This window comes from Rattus norvegicus, chromosome 14 (genome assembly GCF_021556685.1).
Source record: "Rattus norvegicus strain SHRSP/BbbUtx chromosome 14, alternate assembly SHRSP_T2T, whole genome shotgun sequence".
Classification (NCBI taxonomy): Eukaryota; Metazoa; Chordata; class Mammalia; order Rodentia; family Muridae; genus Rattus; species Rattus norvegicus.
The window spans coordinates 85227424-85252582 of record NC_141547.1 but is presented as its reverse complement, the minus strand read 5'-3'; the positions used below and the strand labels follow the sequence as shown (position 1 = coordinate 85252582).

General features: G+C 48.8%; 3 protein-coding genes across 15 annotated transcripts in view; 2 read left to right on the top strand and 1 right to left on the bottom strand.

Annotated features, from left to right (window-relative positions):
* The window catches only part of Camk2b (calcium/calmodulin-dependent protein kinase II beta), an 88866-nt gene extending 86642 nt beyond the window's left edge, over nt 1-2224 (top strand). For 6 of the 9 annotated variants that reach the window (XM_087582269.1, XM_087582272.1, XM_087582268.1 and 3 more), the window contains one exon: nt 74-1982. The gene's annotated coding sequence lies outside the window, so the exon portion shown is untranslated. 9 annotated transcript variants of the gene reach the window in all.
* A 1818-nt stretch (nt 2225-4042) lies between these two features.
* The window catches only part of Ykt6 (YKT6 vesicular SNARE protein), a 42949-nt gene continuing 21832 nt past the window's right edge, over nt 4043-25159 (bottom strand). Inside the window, exons 1-7 of one of the 2 annotated variants that reach the window (NM_031692.3) lie at nt 14978-15200; nt 11842-11924; nt 10043-10143; nt 8896-9000; nt 8576-8641; nt 6883-6984; nt 4043-5797 (exon numbers count right to left, since the gene is read on the bottom strand). In NM_031692.3, coding sequence (NP_113880.2) covers nt 5762-5797; nt 6883-6984; nt 8576-8641; nt 8896-9000; nt 10043-10143; nt 11842-11924; nt 14978-15081 — 597 coding nt within the window. In that variant the 5' untranslated portion in view covers nt 15082-15200 and the 3' untranslated portion in view covers nt 4043-5761. Of the gene's footprint in view, nt 5798-6882; nt 6985-8575; nt 8642-8895; nt 9001-10042; nt 10144-11841; nt 11952-14977; nt 15201-25159 lie in introns of those variants that run through there. The other variant, XM_087584266.1, reaches the window with a different exon arrangement.
* The window catches only part of Gck (glucokinase), a 42445-nt gene continuing 37177 nt past the window's right edge, over nt 19892-25159 (top strand). The window contains exon 1 of one of the 4 annotated variants that reach the window (XM_087582300.1): nt 19892-20519. In XM_087582300.1, the coding sequence (XP_087438426.1) occupies nt 20475-20519 (45 nt within the window). In that variant the 5' untranslated portion in view covers nt 19892-20474. The remainder of the gene's footprint in view (nt 20520-25159) is intronic. The other 3 variants (XM_087582304.1, XM_087582303.1, NM_001270850.1) reach the window with 3 other exon arrangements.

Genomic DNA, 25159 nt, shown 5'->3' with positions numbered 1-25159 from the left:
TTTTCAAATAGCAAAGGCTTGGGTGGTTACGCTGGTAGGTTGTGCTGAGGGAGATGACCTGCCCCTGTTTCAGAGCTGCGCCTGGTTTCACCGGACAGAGTTGGTGTTTGGAGCCCAGCCGCCCTCGGGCGCACGGCCTGCCTGTCGCATGTTTGTGTCTGCCTCGTCCCCTCCCCTGGTGCCTGTGTCTGCAGAAAAACAAGACCAGATGTGATTTGTTTTTTTAAAAAAAAAAAAAAAGTAAGATGATGACAACGACAACCACATGCAAACAAACAAACAAAAAATATTGGCATCGGATGAAATGGAAAACAAACAAACAAACCTAAAGAAAGGAAAAAGCTGTAAAAATCTGGCATTTGTGGGGCCGCCCCCCCACCCAAGCTCCACATGTGTCTGTTGCGCTCCTGGCTTTGGGGACCCTCAGGGCGTGAATGTGCCCATGCCGACTGTGTTAGTCTGTAGGTACCGCACTCACCCCACACCTTGGGCGTCTGCATCCTCCTCCCATGCATGGGCCCCACGTGCTAACCTGGCTGTTGTGGCGTCAGGTGTCTTGGGAAGGGCTGGGGGCTGCCTCCTTTCCTGCTAGTTGTGCCTGAAAGCTGCTGCTGTTCCTGCTTCCCCTACCCGTCCCTCATCCCGAGAAGGACTGGGAGGGTGCTCCTCTAGCCAAGGACCTACCTTTGCCCCATGGAGTGTGTAGGAGAAGCTCGTCCTCAAGATCATCAGAAAGTAACCTGGTTCTTTGGGGAGTGAGGTATGGAGGTATGTATCTCGCCTCCAAGCCTCTCGCCTGGCAGGGATTGGTTAGGAAGGCAGGCTGGCTGCAGCACCCACCCATCTAGCTACGAAGAGAGGACTGGGCAGGGATGGACTCCTTCCTGTTTGGGGTTCTTGTCCCTTCCCTGCCACCAGCAGCTGAGCGAGAGTGGCCCACCCCTGGCCCGGGCAGTTCCTCTCTGAAGTTGGCAACAGACCCTCACGAAGACGGAGTTGCCGAGATACTGGACAGAGCTGGGAGCAGACGCTGGCTGCATCTAGGGGGTTTGTCCACTGAGCTTGAAGTCTGGGTGCTCGAGACTTGGTTAAATGTTGCAGAATGTGATAAAGAGGGGCCAGAAGTCGGGTTTTAGACTGCTGGGCAATGCAGGTCCATGTGAGGGTTTGATGGTAGGAGTGCTTTCCTAACCTGAGCCTAGAGAAGAAATAAGCCAGAGGATGTGCCTCCTCAGAGGCACATGGAAGGCCGAAATTGGTTAGGTAGGGCTGTATTGTGTGAGGCCTTTCCAGGTAGGCCAGAGATACGTAGTAGAGAGAAGGCAGGCTGGGGGCAGAGATATATGGGTGTGGGGCCTGGATACCAGTGGGTGGAGGGAGGGTCCATTAGGACAGTGTGCCACCCCCAGGGCCCAGTGGTGCTCCTAGGTGCCGGCTGCCTGGACTCGTGGGTGGCCCTTGGTGACAGAGGGAATCATCAAGGCTGGACATGTTACAAAGTCAGGCTAGGGAGATAGGTATAAAGCCGGGTTGGGTGGGGGTGGTCAGGGGCTTTGATCGCAGAGGTCCGTGGGCCTCCACCCCAATGCTGCCCACTTTAAATTCACGTCATTTTCAACCAGGATTTTCTTTATCTTTTACTACAAATCAAGCCAAGGGAGGGGCACGAAGTGGGGAACGGGACACAGGATCCTAAACTCCAAGGGGACTGTCCACCTACAGACACTCAGTGGATACCACCTTTGATCCACACTGTGCCCAGGACAGCTGCCCCCTACCCATGGACACAGGGTAAACATCTGCCAGGCTCCATGAGTGGCCCAAGGCCATGGAATAGAGGCAGGGCTTGTCACAGACAGCGTGAGGCCCTGTGGCCTGCCACCCTGACATCCTGGGGTCTCCTTTCCTCTCCCACCCACCTTGTTATCTCCACAAAGCTGCCTGTCTGGGATAATTTGGGGATTTTTTTTCTGGGGGACAATTCTTTTGCATGACCCTCTAAAGAGCAGGACACGTCTGCTCTACTGGCTAGGTGTTCGCAGGTGGTGGCGTCGACTGTGGCCAGTGCTGGAGCGTGTCACTGCCTGCAGTACTGGTGACCCTCCTCTCTTCTCTTTTTGCTGAGTTCCATTGTCTTTTCTTTCCGAGCCTTGTAGGTGTACAAAACTTATTCTTATTTTGTTCTGTCTCGGGAAACTGCAAATAAAAAAAAAAAAAAAAAAAAGAACGAATCGCTTCCAGTACAGCTGACTGCTTTATGCTGGGACCCTGCCAATTCCCGGCCACAGAATACAAACCTACCTGTTCCCTAGCCCAGAGGTGGCTTCGGAACCTCCCCTGATGGTGAGGGTGGAAGGACATAGGGTGCTTCAGGGCAATCAGTAGGGCATAGGTTTCTCTTCATCCCGAAGGCCTGTCCTTGCCCATCATCCTAGTAACCAGAAAGGTGGCCTTTGGAAAGGGCAGCCACTGCACCCAGAGGAGCCCCAGGTCCAAAATCCAGGCATCCTCTTGAGCCCCTTTCTCGACTTCCTTTTGACATATTGACTTTTCTTGGCACTTTTCCTGTGCCAAGTCTGTTCCCATGGCTTATGCAGGCATACAGTACAGGACAGTGTTTACTTTAGGTCGTCACCATAGGGAGAATCAAGAGGCTTTGCAGAGAGTCTCAGCTAGGAGCTCAAGTCTGAGATCTTAACCAAGAGCAAAGTGACTCTAAGAGCCAGGACCCAAGACAGCAAGGCCAGAGCCAGGCGCTGGGGCCTGTGGGCCAACTTTGACCCAGCTGCTGAGAGGCTCTTCCCAGGCTTCCCCTGCACTTCCAGCCCAAGCAGAGGGCCAATCTTTCCCAGTAATCTGTGCTAGGTCTGTGCTTTCTTTGCTCAAGTCTGCAAAGATGAGCCCCTATACCTGCAGTCCTAGCCACTATCAGTAGGGAGGCCCAAGAAGACAAAAACTGGCCAACGCTCCCCCAAGCTTCCTCTCCCATCTTAAGCACATTTCTAAACATCTTCACTTTGTAAAGAAGGCCACTGTTGTCTACCTAATGGTCTCTGTGGGCTACACCTAGAGAAGTGCTCTCAGGTACGCAGGCAAACAGGCGGTAGGTAGGTAAGTCTTGAGAGCTAATACAAAAAAATCTAGGCCAGTGCCCACAGGTACAGTAGCAATGGGCTCTCTAGCTAGGGTTCCAGCTTCCTATCAGCTGTAATCGGAGGAGTGTTTCCAGGCCAGGCCTCCCTCAGGAAGGCAGCATGCTACAGAGCCTGAGCCTCCACCATGCATTATTCCTGAATGAAGCCTTTCTGTGGGTGTTGGACAGCCAGGCAGGCAGCAGTTTTCAGGGGCAGCACCCAGGGTCAACGATCTGGTATGGGGCTGAGCATGAAGGTGAGACAGACACTCTTGAGGAACATTTCGAAGCTCCTTAGACACCTGTCACTCTAAGAAGGCTTGGGTTACCCTGAACACTACCAGGTCCACAGATCAGGAGAAGGTAGCACACTGGATCCAGGGCTTCTAGCTCCAGCCGGGCAGAAGGGGTCTCTGATGACAAGGACACCAAAGACAAGCTACAAGGCCTAGCTGAGCCGCTGAGGCAGAGGTGACAGAGGCCTTACTAATTGCTAGCCACTGAGGCCATTTCAAACTCAAAACCATACTCTAGATTTGAATAATCCCATGCTGACCCTCACAAGTTACCTGTGCCCATCGGGAGTAAGGAATTCCCCAAAATCCTCGAGGTTTCCCAAGCTTGGTAGAAGTTTGCAGCCAGCCTGCACGGAATGGGAAACTTGGGCAAAACCAAGCCTCTCTCCAGGATTCTATCGCGAAGAGGCAGCTCACCCAGGCAAGCTTTTTGGGGTGCAGAAAACTGGGTTCTGAGACAGCAAGGCCATTCCAGCACTCCTACCCGAAAGGTCTGGAGGCCTATCCAGGACAGATCCTAGTATCCACAGAACAAAATACCTGGCGTCTTCCCACCCCTCACTGGCTGACATGGGCACAGAGGCCTCCCTGAAGCTAAACGTAAACACGAAACTGAATTTCAAAAGACAATTTTATTTGGACAGAAACCTTCAGACAGAACATAGAGGAATTAGGCATTATTAAAATACACTCTTGCCAAGTGATTTAACATTAGAATATGGTGGGGGGATGGGAAACACAGGACAACTCATCCACTGCAGGGTAAGCGAGCAGACCCTGTAGACAGCCACACGTAGGCAAAGGTTACCTTTCCCCCACAAACTTCTACCTCCACCCACCTCTACTCCTCCCAGGACCCCCAGAGCAACAAGAGAAAGACGCGCACCCAGGCCACTTATTACACCACAAGTGCCAGCAGCACTGTGCCGTCCAGGGACCCTGGGTTGGAAAGGTCTGTGGCAGTGGGAAAATTACGTGGGCAGGCCACTCTAGGGGGAGCCTGAGCCCTTTGGCTAGCAGTATCCAGAGAAATAGGTACAGCAACTAGTGGGGATTTTTGGAAGCCATAGTAGATGTCCCCCTCCCCATATGGGCATTCTGAGGGCAGCTCAGCAGGCTCAGGGTAGGGATCATCAGAGTGAGACAACTCTGGCTCAAAACTCAGAGGCCAGCATCCCAGCAGTGGCTTTTGGGGAGACAGGGTTTCTCGGATATAGCCTGTGCACAGCAGAACATGAAGAGGTGATGTGGAACCTGGCACATTCTGGGTTTACCCTGTAGGCTGTGCTGGCAATGGTACCAGCTCAGACCAACCCCTCAGCATCCTCCACCCTGCAGCTGTCTGGTTGGGAAGGGCTTGTGAGACAGAGCTGGTCAGACCAGAGGTGGGCAGTGGAAATGTGGAGGCTGCTGGCACTTGTCCTGGTACCCACAAGAATGACTTGTCTGACACATAAGCCCCAGGCAGTTGCCAGAACAATCTTGTGGGCACAGAGACAAATCAAACCAGCTTTGAGAGGTGCAGCACCCGATACTTTGATCTTGATGTTCAAAGCCCAACTGCAAGTCCAGGTGAGTGTTCCTCCACACTGGACACTGAAGGCACCTGCATCTGCTTCTTCCCCAAAGTTGGACACTCCCAGCGACCCTCCCAACGCCAGAACAGCCCCAGCCCACACGCAGTCTGCTAGCTGATAAAACTGTCCTTACACATCCTGCCCAGCTTGGCCCTTTCTAAGTACCTCATATAAGTCATTTTTGTAGTAGTGGATAAAGGTACTTAGGATGGGCCCTGTTCCTGACAAATGCCAGTCCTAGCAGACAGGCAAGCTAAACATGTAAGACCCAGTGACCACTGCCTGTTACCGGCCATGGTGACTTCTCCCAGCCCCCACAGTGCAAGGCAGTAGAATGTTGGAGTGTTCAAACCCTGCCCTATCACCCGGGCCCCTCCCCCCACCCCATTCACCGGACAGTTAATATTGTTAATGCACAAATGAAATCCTAAGTCATACCAAGGATCAGGAAAAAGATTCCCTCCCATAGAGCCTTCCAGGGTTAGCTGAGAATAAGTCCTTCAGCACCTATAAGAGCCACTTAAAAGTTTATGGTTTCATTTTCCCAACATTACATCTTTGAGCTCAAATTTTTTCCCATAGTCACAACCACACACATGAACGTCGATGTCCCCCCTAAATCGTTCCTCCATTCCTCTTGGGAACGTCAAATAAAAGTAGACAGTCTGCCTGGCTCCAGATCCTCTTCTAGGATGTTGCTTGTCTCCAGGGGTTGAAGTGACGTGACGATCCAGCGCCTGCCTCTGTGGGCTATGTCACATGATTGCACAGCATGAGTTTTGTTTCCGGGCCTTGAAAGAAAAAAAAGGAGAGGCTGAAGAGTGCCGAGGAGCAATCAGAGAGAGAAAGCAAAACCAAACCAAGGGAAGGCCCTGGGGCTTCAAAGGGAGCTGCTCACATGGCCTGACACAGCTTCATCTGCCAGGCTGGGCTCCTCAGGGTTTTGTCACAACCCACTAATATTCCCAATACATTAATACAGTTCCTACAATCAGACCATGTAAAAGGGAAGGAAGCAATATGGAGTCAGGACTGGCTGAGTACTTCAGCAGTGCTATCGGACCGCCTGGCAGTCTTCTAGAGAAGCTGCATGGTTCCTGCTCATGTTTGCAGGGGCTGCTACTGTGCCCATTCTTGCTTTGTGGTCAAAGGCCACCCTTCTAACCCTGCCTGGTCATCTTCCTCCAATACGGCAGCTCAACATGAATACGCATAGGCAGACAGCACTACTACTGTCCCACAGTGGGCCAAGAACACAATGTTGGAGCTGAGGAGACGGTTCAGCAGTTAAAAGCACCGGTTATTCCTCCAAAGGACCAGGGTTCAAAACCCAGCACCCATGTGGCAGCTCACAACCACTTACAAGTCCGGTTTCCGGGATTCTATGTCCTTTTCTAGCCTCTGTGGGCGGTAGGTATTAATGTGGTGCACATACATACACGAGGCAAAATACCCAACTACATTAGACAAAGCAACAGAAATGTTCACAACTGGAAACTGAAGTAATGCCTGGAGAGAGGCAGGCAGACAGCAGGAGGACCCTGCCAATGGAAGGAGACGTATTAGAGAACCAAGAACCACCTCGGAGATGTGAACTGCTGGTATCTTCCTTAAGACCAACTGTTCTCTCAGCAGAGGAATCAGGAAAACCCTGGTGACCAAAGCTGGAACCAATATGGGAAGTGGGTGGTAGGTCTGAAACCAGCCTCAGTCATGCAGCGGAGTGCCTGAGTGTACGCTGCTCATCACTGAGGCTGAAGCACTTGCTTTAGGCTCCCGGGAGTGGTACCCAAATCTGATCTAATCAAGAGTGCTGGAGAGACAAGCTGCAACAGCTTTGTGGGGGGGCTGCCAGGAGGGCAGCAGGGCTACTCACAGTTTTATAGAAGGCTTTCGACTGTGTTCCCAGGACTTCTGATTTGGATACCAAGTCATCAAGCTTCTCGCCTCGCTCTAACAAAGACTCCATGGTGTTGTGCTAGGCAGAAGAGACAGGAGAACTCTTAGCTCTGTGCAGTGAGTGTCTGCTGACAACAGGTCCTTACGGAGTTCAATGGCTACAAGTGCCTCCTCTGGGCCCCTACCCAGCAGACACAACAAGCACGGAGACCCAGTTCCAGAATATGTTCCAGTCGTGCCAACAGCACAGGACCCGGTGGCTTTCCCAATATTTCTCCAGCACAGACCGAGAGAAGCACTGCTCTAGGAAAGCTCACACAAACCATGTCTGCATTATACTTGTGTACTGTAAGCACACGTGTGCAGAGAAAGACATCTCTGAGTGCTCTATGACTGCACTAGGATGGACAATGGTGTCCAAAGTTCACATCCTCGGAAATAAGGTCTTTCCAAGTGTCATCCGTTTAAGAAGCAGTGATGCTAGAGTAGGGTGGTCCTAATTACATAACTAGCATCTCCATAAAACCAGAGATGCAGACACAGAGAAAAGGCCATGTGATGACACAGGAGAAACTAAGAAACAGTGAGAACTGCCAGCAACCCCCAGAAACCAGAAAAAGGTCTGGAACACTCATTATTCACATGGCCCCAAGAAGGAACCAGCCTGGCCCAAACTTCAACAGCAAGCCCCCAGGAGACTAACACAGTGAGAAGGCTGTGCCATCTGACCCAAGAGCCACAGAGCTACCGAGCACTTGAGACGAGACAAGCCCTAAAATGTGCTTCAAGTGCAAACATAGACACATTGCAGACTCAGGCTCAGTGTGCAGAAAGCTTTATTAGTACGACTGGAGAGATGGCTCAGTGATTAATCATACTGGCTGCTTTTCCAGAAAACCTGGGTTCAATTCCAGCACCCACACAGCAGTTCACAACCATCTCCAACTCCAGTTCCAGGGGATCCAATGCCTTCTGGCATCTAAGAGCACTGTATTTGTGATAGAACATGCAGGCAAAAATCACCCTTACACATAAAACAAAAATTTATAAAAGGCAATACTGTATTGATGACTTTTTTATACTAAAGACATGGTAGAAAGATATTTGGATATTCTGGATTAAATAAATAATACCGAATCTCAACTACTTTCCTTTTGTCATTTAAAAAGTGGCTCCTTCAAAATTCAGAATTACACACACATATCATATGCACAATAGATTGCATGCTCACTGACAGCACCGTGACAGGGAGTGCATCCCGAGATAACTGTAGTCTGTCAGCACTACAGTCTCTGCCTTGCAGAATAAGAGCACAGAGATGGGGGCCCTCTGAGGGCCTTGCTGCCCTTCTCACACAGCCACTGCCAGTCCATCTGTGGGAGTGGAACCACTGAGCCAAGCCGTTCTCCACTCCTGTACACAGCTGAGCAATTCACACAGCAGAAACGTCAGCTGAAGGCCAGGATGCAGCTCACTGGCAGAATGCTTACTAGGACCACCCGGATTCCAAGTCCAGGGCACTGTGACTATGATGGGGTATGAGGGAGAGTGAGGAAGTCCCTGAGGCATGCTGTGACTACTCTCATTAAGCTAGGATGGCCTGTGTCGGGTCAGCGGCACCTCCTTCTGCACTTTGGTGCTCAGGCTTACTCTCCCACTTTGCAGCTTACCAGAATGATTTTGGTCTCATCCAGTTCGGCCTGCACTTTACTCATGGGATCAGCCTCCCGGGGGTTCTAGGAAAGAGACAGAACAAAATCAGGGTTGAGACTGAAGTAGTTACCTGTAAACAATCTTACCTAAGGAAACTACCAATAATTCTCGCAATAAAAAGGCACAGAACAGAATTCAAAACCTAGGTTATCTGTCTGAAAATGTCTCTGTGTTTTTCAAACACGATTCGCCTGTGCATCAGCCTTGGTCACTGACCCTTTCCAGATGGTCACATAGCTTCTGGGCCAGTCTCTAGAGGACATTCTTTTAAACTCACCTGGTATCTACTAAGGTGGCCATCTAGGGCTGTGTAATGGATTGTAGCAGGGGATCCTACTGGCCAGTCTATTCTATCGACCTGCTTGGAGAATTCATCTAGTACCTGCAAAACAAAGAGACTCAACGTATCTCCCACCAGCTTTCCAGGACCTTTGGTGAGGCCCCTTCATCAACAGCACTCAGCCCAAATGAGGCTCCTGGGCTCTCCAGGGTACAAGGACATCGAATGGCAAGGGAACAGTCTAGGTTCAAGTTCGTCTTTTCAAATGTTTATGATTAAAACAAGTCCTAAGTAGTGTAGAAGCAAAAGTAAAGTGTGCCCAGTGTACAGTAAACTTCCCCTGGGGAACAATACTAGCCCTCTAGTTTTCCAAAGTAATTCTTCAAGAAAGTGAGCTTGCTGGGCAGTGGTGGTGCAACTCAGGAGGCAGAAGCAGGCTGAGTTTGAGGTCAGCCTGGTCTACAAAGTCAGTTCCAGGACAGCCAGGGATACAAAGGAAAACCCTGTCTTGAAAAACCATAAAAAAAAAGGGGGTGGGGGGGGGTCTTTGGACGTGTTTCAATGTTACGAGGAACAGGACAAGGAAATACTTCTGTCTCTGGTTTACAATGAGAAGTCACTGGGTACTAAACTCGATGGAATGGGTAGGAATCGGCGTGCTGCAACATGCCTTTAATCTCAGTACTCAGGAGACAAAGTCAGGTGAAATTCTGAGTTTGAGGCCAACCTGGTCTACATTACGAGTTCCAGGCAAGACAAAGATACACAGTAAGACCCTGTCTCAAAAACAAACAAACAAACAAACAAACAAACTCCAGGAAGCCATTGACCTCCACCAGGGGAGAAAGCTGTAATGACTGCCTGCAGTAACAACAGGAAGAGAATGAGGAACCTTCAGCAGAAGCACAGGGAGAGCCGGCAGCAGTGGCCTAATTTCAGAGGAGAGCTAATGTAATCATGGCAGGAGCACAGGTTAGTTGAAGGCCAGCGTCAACACCAAGGAAGAAATATATATAGGCAGTGATTTCAAATGTCTTCTGGCTTGGGTAGAGGGATGGTGAAAATGTCTCTGGAGCATTCACCCCTCGTGCTTCAGGTTCAGCACGTCTCACTTGACCTCCTAGTCTAGTCCAACAACACTCACCTTCTCCAGCAAGGTAAAGGCCACTCTGGAAGGGTATTCGCTGTCAGCAATGACCACACCTGCCAGACTGTCACTCCGGACGTAGACATGGCAAAGGTACTCTATGGAGACAAGAGAGCTCACATAATATGAGGGCTTCAGACCGTTTTGAATCTGCCGATGCATCATAATATTGGTTCCTGCTTTCTAGTGCAAACATAGCCAGCTTGAACCTATTTTGAAACTCAACTGCTCTGAGCAAGCTCTACTAGAAGGCTCTTTACCACAGTTCTATGGGCCACGCCCAGGAGCTCTGACTAATATCCTAGATTCCCTGACACTATGTGTGTAGGGAAATCAAAATGAGTACCAGGGATAAAAAAAACACAGCAGAGACAACGTCCCCAGGAGCAACTCCAGATCACTGCCATTAGCCCAGGTCAGGACTGGCTAAGTCTTGGCAATTTATGGCTCTCCCCGGCTCTGGGCTGCTCCTAAATTGAGGGGATACCAGACAAGACAAGCTGCTTCTTCTTTCTTAAAATAATCTCTTCAGGGTGGCCGAGAAGCAGAAAATGACCTCCCAGGGCTTCAATCTCCTGTAATAAGACTACATGATTTGACCTACTCTAGCCTGTGGTGGGTGGCTAGGAGGAATTGTCTAGAAAAAGCCCAGGAGTCCTCGATGAGGCCTCTAGCATTACTGCACTAAAGCTGTCATAAGATTAAAGGGATTGGTTTGCAGAAAAGCCTCTGAAAACAACCATATCCACAAGACGGTTGATTTTCATCACTTGAAAGGATTCAGAAATGACATGGCTAACTGCACCCCCCAAACCAAAGAACCTTGGGTGAGATCTTACAAATAATCTTACAACCGTTTATGGATCTGGCCCAGAAGATTCCAATGTTAAACAGAAGGAAAAACAGAAGAGGAAGAGTATAAGCCCCTGGAATCCGAGAGGCGCAAGATCAACAAGAACAGAGAGGAGGTGAGGGGGAGAAGTACCATCTTATTTTATATACATTCCCAAATAAGAAAGAACTAAACATGGAGTCAGTTTCCATAGAAACTGAGAAGCTTGCCAGTGTGAGGAATAGTCCTTAACGGATAGAACTGTGAAGGGTGACAGTAGGAAGGAGAGAGAACACTGATAGTCACAAGTCCTTTTCCCTTCTGTGGTACTCATAGGACAGAAACTCTTCACGGAGAATATTCAGCCAGTATTGCTGATCTGTGATATATCATCAATTCAGGAACTCTATCCTGGGCCACTGCTTACCAGAGGTGATCATTGTTATGCTTGAAGAAATTCATGTAACTTCAAATTTGTCTGTGAAATGTATGAGTCTGAAATAAAATCCCAAACTGATAACTAAAACCTGAATTATGAAATGAAGAAAAGATCCTGCTTTAAGAAAAGAAAAAAGAAAAAGAAATCTTGAGGAACGCAGTAATGGCCTCACAAGTGCCAGCTAGGAACCCTTTTCTGAAGGCTCTGCTCTGGGAGGAAAAGACACTATGAAGGCGCTGATGACCGAGAATCAGCACTTATGACTGCTCGGCCTGCGGGCCGGGGCAGGTGGAGAGCCAGGGTCTAAGGTATAGTGAGTGTGAGCTGTGTAAGTGCAGTTGCACTGCCATGTGCAGTAAGTGTGGACTTTAGCACTCGGCGGAGTGCTCTTTATGAACAGGAGAAGCAAGCAGAGGACATGTGGTAGCTTAAGAGCACAGTCCTGGGAGCAATCACACGGCCCAGGGAGCACTGTCTGAGGGGGGACAGCCAGGCCAGCACTCAGAAGGGCGTGAGTCCTCCTACCTTGTTCTTTAACAGAAGCTCTGCTGCCTTTCGCCGATCGTTCCACAATCAGTTGACTTGTAAAGGTCATGAATTCCTGAACACTAGGAAACATAACACACATTTATAACCTTCTTTCGGTCACACTGTCCCCAACACAGTGGAAAGTGACCGCTGAGCTTCTCTTGGTTTTATTCATTCCCTCCTAACCTTAAAAACAGTAATAAACCCAGTGTAAATGAACACGGATGTATATACCACAATCAAGTCATGCCTGTACACCAACAAACCAGTCAGAACAATCCACTTCCGGGTGTCTGAGAAATCTTTAGGCTACATTTATTTTAACGTTTCTCTCAGAACATGATTTGGGGCCCAGTGAGATGGCTCTTTGGATAAAAGCACCTACTGTCAACCCAGGCAAGCTGAGTTTGATCCCTGGGACCCACATGGTGGAAGAAGAGAAAAGACTCCTACAGGTTGTTCTCTGACCTCCATGAGTATCCCGTTATGCACTCACACACACACAGAGAAAATAAAGATGTGATTGAAATCTTAACAACACACCTGGGGTGTCATGCCAAAGCAGAAAGGACCTCCTGTACTAATTTCCAAGAAGCGGTATAAATAAATACACTGCTCTAGAAAATCACTAATGGTAAAAACTGTCAGTTAGTACTGCGGCCATAGAACAGACCATGGCTGGGAATGCCACTGACCCACACAGTGAGAGCTATCTCAGGTCCGCTGAGGCCCCAGATGCTGTGGAAGAAATGGAAAGAAACAGCTTAGTCAAGGCAGAAGGGGGAGTAGCTCATATGAAGCTGCAATGCAGTTTATCATGGCCAAAAGAGAGCTGTGATTTCAGCCGGAGGACAGGCGTTCTCGCCTTCAGCTGGAGGTGCACAATAAAGGGCAGCCAGGGCCATCAGTATGAGGCTGGCCATTGTTTGAGACAGGGTCTTTGTAGCCCTGGCTGTTCTGGAGCTCTTACCTAGACCAAGCCGAGAGATCCAACTGCCTCTGCCCCCTAAAGGTGTACACTACTATATCCAGCATTATAGTATTCTTAACTGCGATATCTGAAGACCTAACTCTGTGATTTCAAGTCTTACTAGGTCTCACCCAAATTACTGTGCTGACCTCGACAGTAAAATCAAGACTGGTGGGATAGTTAAAAATGAGGTAATATATACAAAGTATCACCTGGCACATAATATACTATTATCATCACGAGGGAATGACACGCTGAAAATAATCACAATTCTTTATTTTCCTTCCCTCAAGAGAGCCTTTGCAATAAAACAAAAAAGATATCTATAGCAAGATTATAGTCATGTAATCAGGGCTATTAGTCGTGCACTAACTGTGAGAGACCACTCAAAGTCTTCAGTAATCGTGGTGACATGAAGGCTAAGAATGGGGGGGGGGGTTTCACTCAACTGGAACATATGTCTCTCTGCTTCACTGCTAGTTATCTGACACTAGATAACGTAGGGACATCAAAGAGAGAGCAGCACCGTGGAAGCTCTGAGAACCCTCCACAGAAACAGAAAGAGGAAAATATGAGAAGAGCCAAGTTGGTTCCATCTGAGAAAAACAACATCCAGCGTAGAAGAGAGGCCAGGGTAGAGAGGAGCAGGAAGAACAGAAGGAGCCAACGATGACACAACAAATCCACCTTCAGGAGTGCACACCACAGGAAACTGTGGCCCTGAGCATCCATGTGGGTGCCGTCTGCCTGCAGCTGCACGCGTGCATATGGACTCTTTCCTCAGGAGCCACCCACCTTGGATTCTGGGATGAAGTTGGTTAGGGGCTCACAGAGTGGGCTTGGCCAGGGACCAGTCACACCCCGATCCTCATCATCTCTTTTCCTAGCTTTGGAAGTACAAGCATGTGTGCCGACGCCCACATTTTATTTTCCTTTAATGTATTTGGGATCAAACGCAGGCCCTTGTGCAGCAAGCAGTTCCCTGAATGAGCTATTTCTCTAGCTCGTTACCTTCCAACCCCGAGGCAAACATTACTCCAAAACTATAATCCTCAGCAACTCACCTCCGTCGGTGGATGCATGCGTAAACAAAGGCAGTGTTGGCACAAAACTTAATACTGTGTACATTTTGAAAGGGAAACAATCTTGGTATTTGTGGCAACATAGATGAACCTGGGGGGCCATTCTGCTTAGTAAAATCAGTGGGACACAAAGACAACTACTGTATGATTCCACTTATATGAAGTCTTTAGAAGTCTTTAGAACTATCAAAATCTGAGACACAACCTGAACAAGCAGATTTCACCCAGACTTTGAGACAAGATGACCACAGGTCACCTGTTGGGTCCTTCTCCTTTTGTGTCTGAGTCACTCTGCCCACTCCCACAAGACTGGGTATCTGTGGAACTTACAATTAAAGCATCCCAGAATCCTTTATGCCTATAAGCAAAACTAGTTGAGTGGTTCCTGCCAAACTACCAGTGTGGACCCTTTCTGATCACCAGGGCCCAAACACTAAAACTTATAACTGCACCCCACGCCCAATCCTTGAAGAATCAGTGACTTTACTCAGAAAGGAAATATCTCCATACACCTCATATAGAAGTGTTGGAAAGCGCTTTGACCAGCGACTCTCAAACTGTGAGTTGCAACTCCTTTGGCAAACCTCAACCTCCAAAAATATTTACAATACGATTTATAACAGTAGTAAAGTCACAGTTATGAAGTAGCCACGAAAATAATTTTATGGTGGGGTCACCTCGATAGGAGGAACTGTACTAAAGGGTCTCAGCATAGGAAGGTGAGAACCACTGGCAATGATGAAATATAAAGGTGGCTGTTGAGGTACCAAACACTGGTTAAATCACGGGGTGCGAGGTGGTAGTCAAAATACTTATTTCTGACTGTGGATATCCTAGATCAGAACATTTGGTAGTGCATCTAATCCGCACGATTTTCAGTGGTCTTCTAATCTTTATACAACAGGGCAATATTGTGGCTGGCAGAGCCCTTTACCAGGGATGCTAATGACTCCTCAGGCACAGCCCGAGACCCGAGGCCGAGGCCGTGCTCCCCTTTGAGAGATTTGAATCCCCGCCCTTCTGGACCCAACCCCGACTCCCAGGCCTCCAGGTCTAGCCACCAGGGCCCGGCCCACTTTACCTGGACCTCTGGAAGAAACTGAAGGAAGACACATCGTACGCGGCTTTGAGAAGCACCGCTTTTGGTTCGCCTTTGTAAAAGACACTAAGGCTGTACAGCTTCATGGCGCCGCACCTTCGGGCTGCCCGCTGGACCCCAGACCCGCTCACGGGAGCGCGGCCGCAGTTCCTCAGAACAGCCGCGGCCGGCTGCTGACGGGGCCGGGCCGGCTTCTTCCTCCTAGCTTAGGGCCCACTTCCGGTTCCAGTCGCTGGGTGCTTCAGACGCGCACTGGAGGACGGAAGGCAGGGTACGCGCGTGCGCGTGCGCGTGCGTGTATCTAAGCGGCGGGACGCACCCGCGTCAGGCTGAGTCGGCGCCAGAAGGCTCGGTCTCCGCCTGCGTGGCAGTGCCTTGGCACACGCTCTCTTCCGGGCTGTCGCGCGGACCCTGACTGGCGGTGGGCAGTGCCGTGCGGTACCCTCACTCTTCCTTCTCCATCCGACTAGAATAGCAACTCGTACCTGTCCCTACGCTCTACTTCTTTTATTACATCCTGTATGTAACAGCACCAGGCTAACCAACCCTCTTCCCTGGGTATCCCAAGTACAGACGACTAAAAGAAATGTCCTCCATCCTTTCCGTTGCAATAATAAAAATAAAAAACGTCACTGGCTGTGGCCAGGTTCAGCAACCCCTGACATAGACACACTTGTTCGACAAGCCAGGTAGCCAGAGGCTGTCTCACCCAGCCCCATTCACCTGCACCGACATTGTGGCTCCACAGGCGGCAGATGAGAACCATTTCTGAAGAAAGTCTCTTTATCCAAAGTTGTACAAAATGACCAGGACAGTGACCTTGCAGAAAAAGAATTGGATTAAGAAAAGTGGAAGCAAGAGGCAGACCTTGGGCTTATCCAACTCCCTTACAGCTATTCTTGGCACTTCTTCCCGCTCTTCTCTGGCTTTAAAGCTTCATCTAGAGATATGCGAACTCCCCAAGCCAAGCTTGTTAATCTATTGCGAATGACACTGTCTTCCCCTCCGTTTCCCCAGCTGTTGTCCAGCTTGAATTCAGCCTCAATACTTCCACACCACAAGTGAGGACCCCCGCTCCATATCTGTTAAACTCGAAAAAATATCCTTTTCGTAGACATGTTGCAAAAAAAAAAAAAAAAAAAAAAAACCGATAAAGTATCACATCCCAAGTCCTGCTCATTGCAGATGTTTAACAACGACGACGATGGTTATTTGCATCATTATGTTCAATGACAAAGAAAGGAAGAAAGAAAAGAAGGAAGGAAGAGAAAAGCCTCGTGATAGATTGAAGGTGCCCTCCAGACTGTTAGAAGCAGAGCTTTAACCGGAGGCTAAGATCTGAGCAAGGTCTATAGATTAGATAATAGCACTGTATTTTTATTTCCACCTTTCAGTCACTACCTTACAAGAAAATCTCTGGTTTTATGAGTAGAAATAGATGAACATTGTATATACAACTTACTCTTGAAGAGTTCATATGCATATATACCTACATGTAGGTATATCTACATATATGTATACTGAGCTGTATATATTCATGTGTCTATACATGTACTATATGACCATATTATAACCTATATTAGGGTTCTCTAAAGGAATGGGATTGATAGGACATGTATTAAGAGAGGGTTTACCAGTTTGGCTTCAGGATGCTGTCTGTATAAGTAGTCTAACAATGGCTGTCTCACACTGGAGAAGCATAGACCACAAGACTGGGCTGTCTCCTCCAACTTAATCTGGTGCTGAAAGTCTGAGGATTTTTGGAGAAATTGGTCTTCAGCCTACATTTGAATCCCTATGTTGGTTTAGGTGTAAGAATGCTATGGTGACCGGGTAGAACTAGCCAGGGAGAGCAAAAGCAAGCAAGCAACAGGTAAAGCTTCCTTCTTCCACATGCTTCTATGTGGATGACCACCAGGAGGTGCTGCCCAGAGTTAAGGTGGGTCTTCCTACTCCATTTAATCTGCTCAAGAAAAGCCCTCACAGGACTGCCCAGCAGCTAGCGTTTTTAGTTGATTCCAGGTGTGGTCAGGTTCACAACCAAGGCTATCGTCACAAGGCCAAAGGCAGAGCAAATACAGTAAAGAAGATTTAAGGGGTGCAGATGAAGGGTGTCCAGAAATTTCTATCCTTGTAGTGGCTCAAGAAACCTGAAAATGTGGAGAGAGAAAAATCTACAAGGATCCGTCATTGAAAAGGAAAATATGGCATCACTGGTGTGGGATGATGGCGCTCTTGTGTTCTGTCCCCCTGAGTCCTGAGACATCAAAGGAAAGTCCTTTTGCAGAGCAGGAGAGGCGGCTCAGTGAGTTAAGGTGTCTACTGCTAAGCCTGACGGCCTGAGTTTGATCCTCAGGACCCAGTGGTGGAAGGAGAGAACCAAGTCCCCCATGCACACATGCACACAATAGCATCCATGCCAGCCCCCTGCACACTCATTCATGTGCATGCATGTACACTAACACACAAAAATAATATTATAGATAATATATATTTATAATAAAAGTGTTAAGGGTTTTTTTTTTTTTATGTGTTTGAGTGGTGTTCTATGCTGTACCCATGGAGGCTAGCAGAGGGTGTCAGATTCTTGTTTTTTTCTTTTTTTCAGAGCTGGGGACCGAACCCAGGGCCTTGCGCTTGCTAGGCAAGCGCTCTACCGCTGAGCTAAATCCCCAACCCCTAGAGGGTGTCAGATTCTTAGATTTCCTGGAATCAGAGTTACACATAGTTATTAGCTGCCGTGCAGGTGTTGGGATCCAAACCTGGAATCTCTGTGAGAACAGCTAGCTAGCGCTCTTAACCGCCAAGACATCTCTCCAGATCCTAATTCTTAAAAAGCCTCTTCGAAAACATTATTTGTAATAAGAGTGTCCATGACCAAAGACCCAGGTCCTATGGATTTGCCCAATGGATTCAGCAAACACCTACCTGTCTCCGAAGCTTTGCCCCCTCACGAGAGGTGTTTATCCCAGCTACACAGCAGGGACCCTAATAAATCAAGACTGCATTGAAAGGGCCTCGTTCGTACTAAGCAAGTCTCCCCTTCGCTGGGATGTTCCAGTTTCCCCCGAAATGTCTAGGCAGCAGGAAAGATAGACCTGGTCTGCCACTGATTTTATGTCTGCCATTGGCTACGTCAGAACATGTAGGAGCTTTTGGAATTAGCGAAACAGGTATTTTTCAGACTGCCTTCCCTGCATGGGGTTTTCCTGAAGCTATAATTGTCGAGTCAGCCTTTCCCGGCTGAGGACGAGCTGTACTGGACAGATGCCAGCCACTTGAAATGGGAATACCTGGTCACTTAGGCAGTTCACTTATCCCATCCACGGTACTTGATGGTTGCGGGTCAGCGCTACACAGGAAGTTCAGAAGGGAGGCTTCGGAGAAAACAGAGAAGCAGGCAGGAGAGCCTGCAGGCGTTCCTCCTGCTCCACAGCCCATGTGGACTCCCCTCAGCCTCAGTGTGTGAAGGTCCCACCTGAGAACAGGAGCATACAGAGGAGAGGCAAGAAAATGAGGTTTGCCCTCAGAGCTGGGCACACCAAGCCAAGCTCGGCAGCGCCACAGCAACAGTCACAGAGCAGAAGTCCTCACAAGGAAACTGTCCCAGGGCTCTGGGTGCCAGTGGTCCTCATGGTCCAGCTGGCTCAACCCTGAACTAGTCAAAAAGCCTCTCCTGCTGACCCAGAACAGACCTCGCCATACCAACACTCGCCAACCAGAGGGCTCCCGCCTCACGCTGCACAAAAGTCGGCCCTAGGATTTGTGAGAGAGAGTGAGAAGCATCAGAAGACAAGCCAGGATATGCTGGGTGCCGTCCGAATGCCACACACTCCAGACATAGTCGCAGAAGGACCGGAGCGTTTGCTAAGTAGGAGCTTTGGAACGTTTGAGGGGAGATCTGTGAGGTTGCATGTCTCAGAAATGACGGGCAAGATCCATCCACAAGAATGCAACGAGATGGCTGCCTGAGCAAGACCGGAGTGTGAACAGCACCAGTAGACATGGAAGGAGGAGCCTCATAGGGCCTTGAACATAAACAAGGAACTACAGACAGCTAAGGAGTTTGGGGAGCAGGAGACATTGCGTCTCCCTTTTATGAGCCCCTTAATTGGTTGTTCAATACCAAGTGGTCACCCCTGAAATCATATTCAAAAAGTAATACTAACCTTACTAAACAGATTGTGGTAACGTGGTAATATGTGTGTGTGTGTGTGTGTGTGTGTGTGTGTGTATGTTTTCATAGACAAAATAGATGATATATTTAAATGAACTTGCCATTATAAAACGCATTCTTTTGTACACGGATTACATATGCTAATAAGTACTTTTAAAAGAAGAAACACTGGTGGGGGGCGGGGCTGGAGAGATGGCTCAGTGGTTAAGAGCACTGACTGCTCTTCCAGAGGTCCTGAGTTCAAATCCCAGCAACCACATGGTGGCTCACAACCATCTGTAATGGGATCTGATGCCCTCTAGTGTACTCAGATACATAAAATAAGTAAATAAATCTTTAACAAAACAAAAATACTTAATTCCACCAACAGATGCCCTGGACTGAGGCTTCCAGGGATAGCAATAGAGACGCGCACAGTCCCATGCAGTGTGGAGCCAGCGTGGTTCCTGTCCACCATTAGTTCTGGTTTCAGACCAGGACAAAGAGAAAGAAAGGGAAAGCTTCTTTGTCACAAGAAGCTTCCTAGCCCTCTCCAGTGCAAAGGCCAGGCTGGAAGGCAAAGACGATTTTCCCGTTCTTTTGGTTCTCAGGCGTAGAGGGCTCTGCTCCTTAGTAAGTGTAACAGGCACTAAGGCACTGACCTGGGAACTGAGCAGGTGGTAATGTCTACCAGGCTGGCAGTCACTGCAGTGACAGGGTGACAGAGTGGTCACCATGGTGACAGGAGTAGAGAGGCCTTTGGCCATCAGTCCCAGTTTTCTGCATGGTGGCTCTAATGATAGAATGGTCACCATAGAAACCACAGGCCCTCTCAGGAGCACAGAGGCCCTGACGGGAGGCATCTACTCCACACCTGGTTAGAACAGAAACATCGACTGTGACTGAGCTCGGAGAAGAAAGCTGAAGCGTGAGGGACAGAGTTACCTGTTGCCTCATTACTCAAAAGCCATCCCCGAGCCACCAGAGGGAAAGACCTTTTTTGCTGAGTCTGTCTAGAGGCCACCGGTTCCTCACAGCTCAGCATAGCTAGGAAAAGTCAGTCAACACTGAGGACATTTCCCTGGAACCACATGGCCCCTCCTAGAGGCTGCTGGGCCTGAGGAGGCCTTGGTGGGGAAGGGTCCAGAAGTGAACAATGAAAAAGAGGAAGCTGTGGCTTCAACCAGCCTGAGGCGGACATCATCGTTCTCTGAGGTCCGGTGCTGGCCGTGACTCCGTGAGAGAAGCCTGGACTATTTCTACTTTGGAAATCTTGCGGAACACTGAGGGGGTCCCAGTTCACCTGGGCTGGTGGCTGCGCAGATGCTGGATGACAGAGCCAGGATGGAGGCCACCAAGAAGGAAAAGGTATTTACCTCATGCAGCGTTTTAGAAGCATCTGTGTACATGCCCCCCACCCACCCGACACTCACAGGTTTGGCTGCCGCCTATAAGGGTCTGTACCTTAGAATCTGCTTTTATCTTTAAGAAAGCTGTGATTTGGGGCACTTGTGGGACAGAAAGATGTCTACTTCCTGGACAGGTGTTTTGACCCAGCAGTGGAGCTGTTCAGAGGTCTGGGAAGCAATCTACAGAGAGACTCTGAGGTCGAGGGAGGAGGTGGGGGACAGAAATCCTATTGAAGTATTTGGGTTGTCTGAGGTATTAGTGGGTCAAACCTACTGCCTGATTTTGAGAATGTACTCAACAGCTACCACAAGCCAAAGACAGCCTCCTTCTCCTCCTCTCCCCTCCCCTCCCCCTCCCCTCCGCCCTTCTCCTCTCCCATCCTCTCCTCCCTTCCCCTCCCCTTCCCCATACCCATACCCTTCCCCTCCCCATCATCTTCCCCTCCCCCATCCCCTCCTCCTTCCCCTTCCCCATCCCCTCCCCCTTTCCCTCCTCTTCCCTCCCCCATCCCATCCCCCCTCCCTGTCCCTCCCCCTCCCCTCCCCCACCCCTCCCCCTCTTCCTCCTCCTCCTAGCAGGAAGCACTTCACAGGGACCTTGCTCCTTAATAAGAAGCATAGGGCAGTCCCCTTCCCAACCACAGAGAGTTCCAGATGTCAGGCCTTGGGCTGACCTGTGAGCAAAGAAAGTGATGGGGACTGAGCATGTGCTGTGAAACATGAAGGGCAAGCACCCTCATCTCTCCCATTCAGGAGGGAACAGGATTCAGTCATTTTGGGCACATTTTCCCCCTGGCTTGTCTCCTCTTTGTGTGAAAAGGCAAGGTCAGCGTAAACACCCCCTAGCCTGCTTCTGGCAGAGCTAATAATGTTAGGAGAAAAACAGTCAGAGCCAGCCGGAGTGAGAGGGCCCGCATGGTGCAGGCAGAGACAGGCCAGGATCCATCCAAGTCCCACATGGGCCTGCTATGGTCACTTCAGTTTAGCTAAGACAGGCCAAACAAGGACCACTTCCTACCAGCTGGTGTCTAGTACAAGGTAGCTGGAGACAGAAAAGAGGGGTTTGTTCAAACAGGAAAGGAACTTTGGAGTCTCTGCATAGGTGTTCCCTCGATTCCGAGTAGGCAACTGCTCTCTCCAAGAAAGGCGTGGCCCCCACTGAGGTCTGGGCCTTGTCTGCTAGAAGGGAGACTGGCTTTTTCTTATACATAACTCCACGCCTTCTGTTTTTACTTCATTGTAGTTCGTTTCTACCTCTCCTCTTCAGAGAACTGCAGGGTCAACTGTCCTTACTTTCTATGCCCTGGCTTCTCAGGGCTCCTTAAAAAAGTCTGTAAAGGACACACACATGGGTGTGTCTGTCTATGTCTAGTGTGTACATAGGGGTCCCTAACTTGACCAAGCTACTCACAGGTAGACTCTAAGTAGCTGATGTAGCAGGAAGCTGCCGGGAGGACTGGAGACAGAAGGGTTAAATAAGCTACCTCATTTCCTCCCCCAGACCCATTAGCTTCTTAACTCTTGTCCTCAATTCCATAAGCAATGTATCCAGACCTACAGTTCCCTGTAGCCTCCGAGACTGACTTTCCACACCTGGCTCCTGCCCAATGGAATCTTCTGCAGCCATGGGCCAGATCTGCGCTTCTCTCTTCCTCCCCACTTTGAGTCTGTCTTTGGGGGGAGGTGATGTCTGGACCTCAGCTGGCAGACAGGCCAGGCTGAGTCTGGAGGCTGCCTCTTGGCCTCTTTGGCCGATGACTAATCACTAATTAATTAGAACAGTGATGTTTGCCTCCGCCAGCTGCTGTGAGGAGGAAGAACTGCCTGTCAGGATGGTCAGCTGCTGGGCTGATAGCCTCTCTGGGGAGATGGATAGATGAGACTAGAAATGTAGGCACTGAGCTTGCCAGACCTACAGGTCCTACTGCGTGTAATGGGAGTCTCCCATTGCTACCAGGACAAACTGTCACAAACTCAAGAGCTTAAAACAATGCACACTTGGGGTTGGGGATTTAGCTCAGTGGTAGAGCGCTTGCCTAGGAAGCGCAAGGTCCTGGGTTCGGTCCCCAGCTCCGGAAAAAAAAAAGAACAAAACAAAACAATTCACACTTGCTATGCTAAAGTTCTAGACTCTAAAATGGATCTCCTAGGGTTAAAATAAAGATATTGGCAGGACCGGCCCCTTCTGGGTGCCGTAGAAGATGTCATTTCCCTTCCTGTCAAACTCCTACAGACAAATTCCTAGGCACCTGTACCCTTCCTTCCATATTCGATGATGGCCTCTGCATCTCTCTCACCTGTGTGACCATCATATAATCTTTGTCCCCTTCTGCCCCAGCCTGAACAGATAATGTGGGATCACCACATCTCAAGTCACTAACTAGATCATATCTTCCAAGCCTTCCTTACCACATAAGGTGACAGATTCGCAGGTCCCAAGGGTTGGGACATCTATAGGAAGTCATGACCCTGCCTCTTACACTGTCCTGTCTCCCAGCTTAAGATCCCCCCTCAGTCACAACCTCTTCCCTAATTCGCCCTCTGGTCCTGTTGCCCTTATGTTTTATTAGCTCCCTGCATCTAAGAACATTCCCTTGTCAGCAATAGATATGCTCAAGTCTGTGCCACGCCCTCTCCGGCCGTGTCAGTTTATGATCTCTTTTACCTGTGGCCAACTGCAGTCCAAAGATAATATGCAGGAAACTCCATAAACAAGCTAACAAGGAGGTTCAAAGATTCACTTTTTACTTTTAATTATCTACTTATGTATAACTGTGTCTGTGAATGTGCACACATGAGTCCTAGTGCCCTCGGAGTCTAGATGAAGACATCGGATCCCCTGGAGTTGTGAGCCCCCCATCCCCCATCGGTACTGGGAATAGAACTCTGGTCCTTTGCAAGAGCAATATGTACTCTTAAGTGCTGAGCCATCTCTCCAGCCCCTAAAAGAGGCTTAAAACTGTATGTTGCTCTGTATTGTAGGATGAAACACCTCACATCCCTCTTTTGTAAATCCTACTCTTGTCAAGTGTACCCACAATTTACTATACATTAATATATAGTACATGGTGTGTCTACTTCCTGCCCAGTAGCCATTTAGAAGCTATCTGCATTATCAGGTTGACTGGCAAATATCTCAACCTGGCGTTCAAGTAACGTTTGTGCAGTAGCCTAACTGCTCCACGATGCCTAGTGTCCTCCCCTCGGCTCATCTCATGACACAGGCACTCATCATCTCTCCTCACGGGAAAAGCGAGACATGGCAGAGCAGTATATTTTAAAAGAACACTTAGGGGTTGGGGATTTAGCTCAGTGGTAGGGCGCTTGCCTAGCAAGTACAAGGCCCTGGGTTCAGTTCCCAGCTCCGAAAAATAAAAAAATAAAAGAACACTTAGCATGGGGTATTGCTATAATTGTTCTGTTTTATTATTAATTATCACCGTTAATCTCTTACTGTGCCAGATTTCTAAACTAAAGCTCATGACAAGCATGAGTGCCTAGGAGAAACATTATATAAATGGCACCCTTTGTCTCCCAGGTCTTCACGTGTCCTCTGAGGGTCTTGGAAGCATCCCTTACAAGGATAAGGAAAGCTAACTTTGCACACAGAGTTTTAGTGAAAAGTAAGCACATGGAGGACAGAATTAGGGACAAAGGAACATGGTGGGGTGTGCTCAGACCCGTCCTAGGTCACAGCCTTTGCTTTTCATACAGAAGTCTCCCGCATGGCCCACTGTGTGTGCACGGGGCTGGGTGTGTGAGAGGAGGGAGCTCCTGCCATAGGCCGGTCTTTGGTACGCTGCAAATGGGATGCACATCTCCAGACTTCCTGTTCAATGTTGCCTTTCTGAGAAACTTGCATGGGGAAGGCTCAGCAGGAAGGAATATTTTCCCTTGGTTGTTTGTCCTACGAAGGCTCTGAAGTAGGAATTACCTTCAGGGTTTATGGAGTCTTCCAGCTCCTGAATACAGAAGAAAGACCTACTGACGCAGAATCCATGGAGACAGGAGTCAACTTATGTATATGTATGTGTATGTGTATGGGTATGGGTATGGGTATGTGTATGTGTATGGGTATGGGTATGTGTATGTGTGTGTGTATGTATGTGTATGGTTATGTGTATGTGTATATGCATGTGTGTGTGTATGTGTATGTTTATGGGTATGTGTATGTGTGTGTGTATGTGTATGTGTATGTGTGTGTGTGTATGTGTATGTGTATGGGTATGTGTATGTGTGTGTGTATGTGTATGTGTATGTGTATGTGTGTGTATGTGTATGTGTATGTGTATGTGTGTGTGTATGTGTATGTGTATGTGTGTGTGTATGTGTATGTGTATGTGTATGGGTATGGGTATGTGTATGTGTGTGTGTGTGTATGTGTATGGGTATGTGTATGTGTAGGTGTAGGTGTATGTGTATATGTATGTGTATGTGTATGTGTGTGTGTATGTATATGTGTGTGTGTATGTGTATGGGTATGTGTATGTGTAGGTGTAGGTGTATGTGTATATGTATGTGTATGTGTATGTGTGTGTGTATGTATATGTGTGTGTATGTGTGTTTGTGTATGTGTATACACCTGGCCTGCTCTCATAA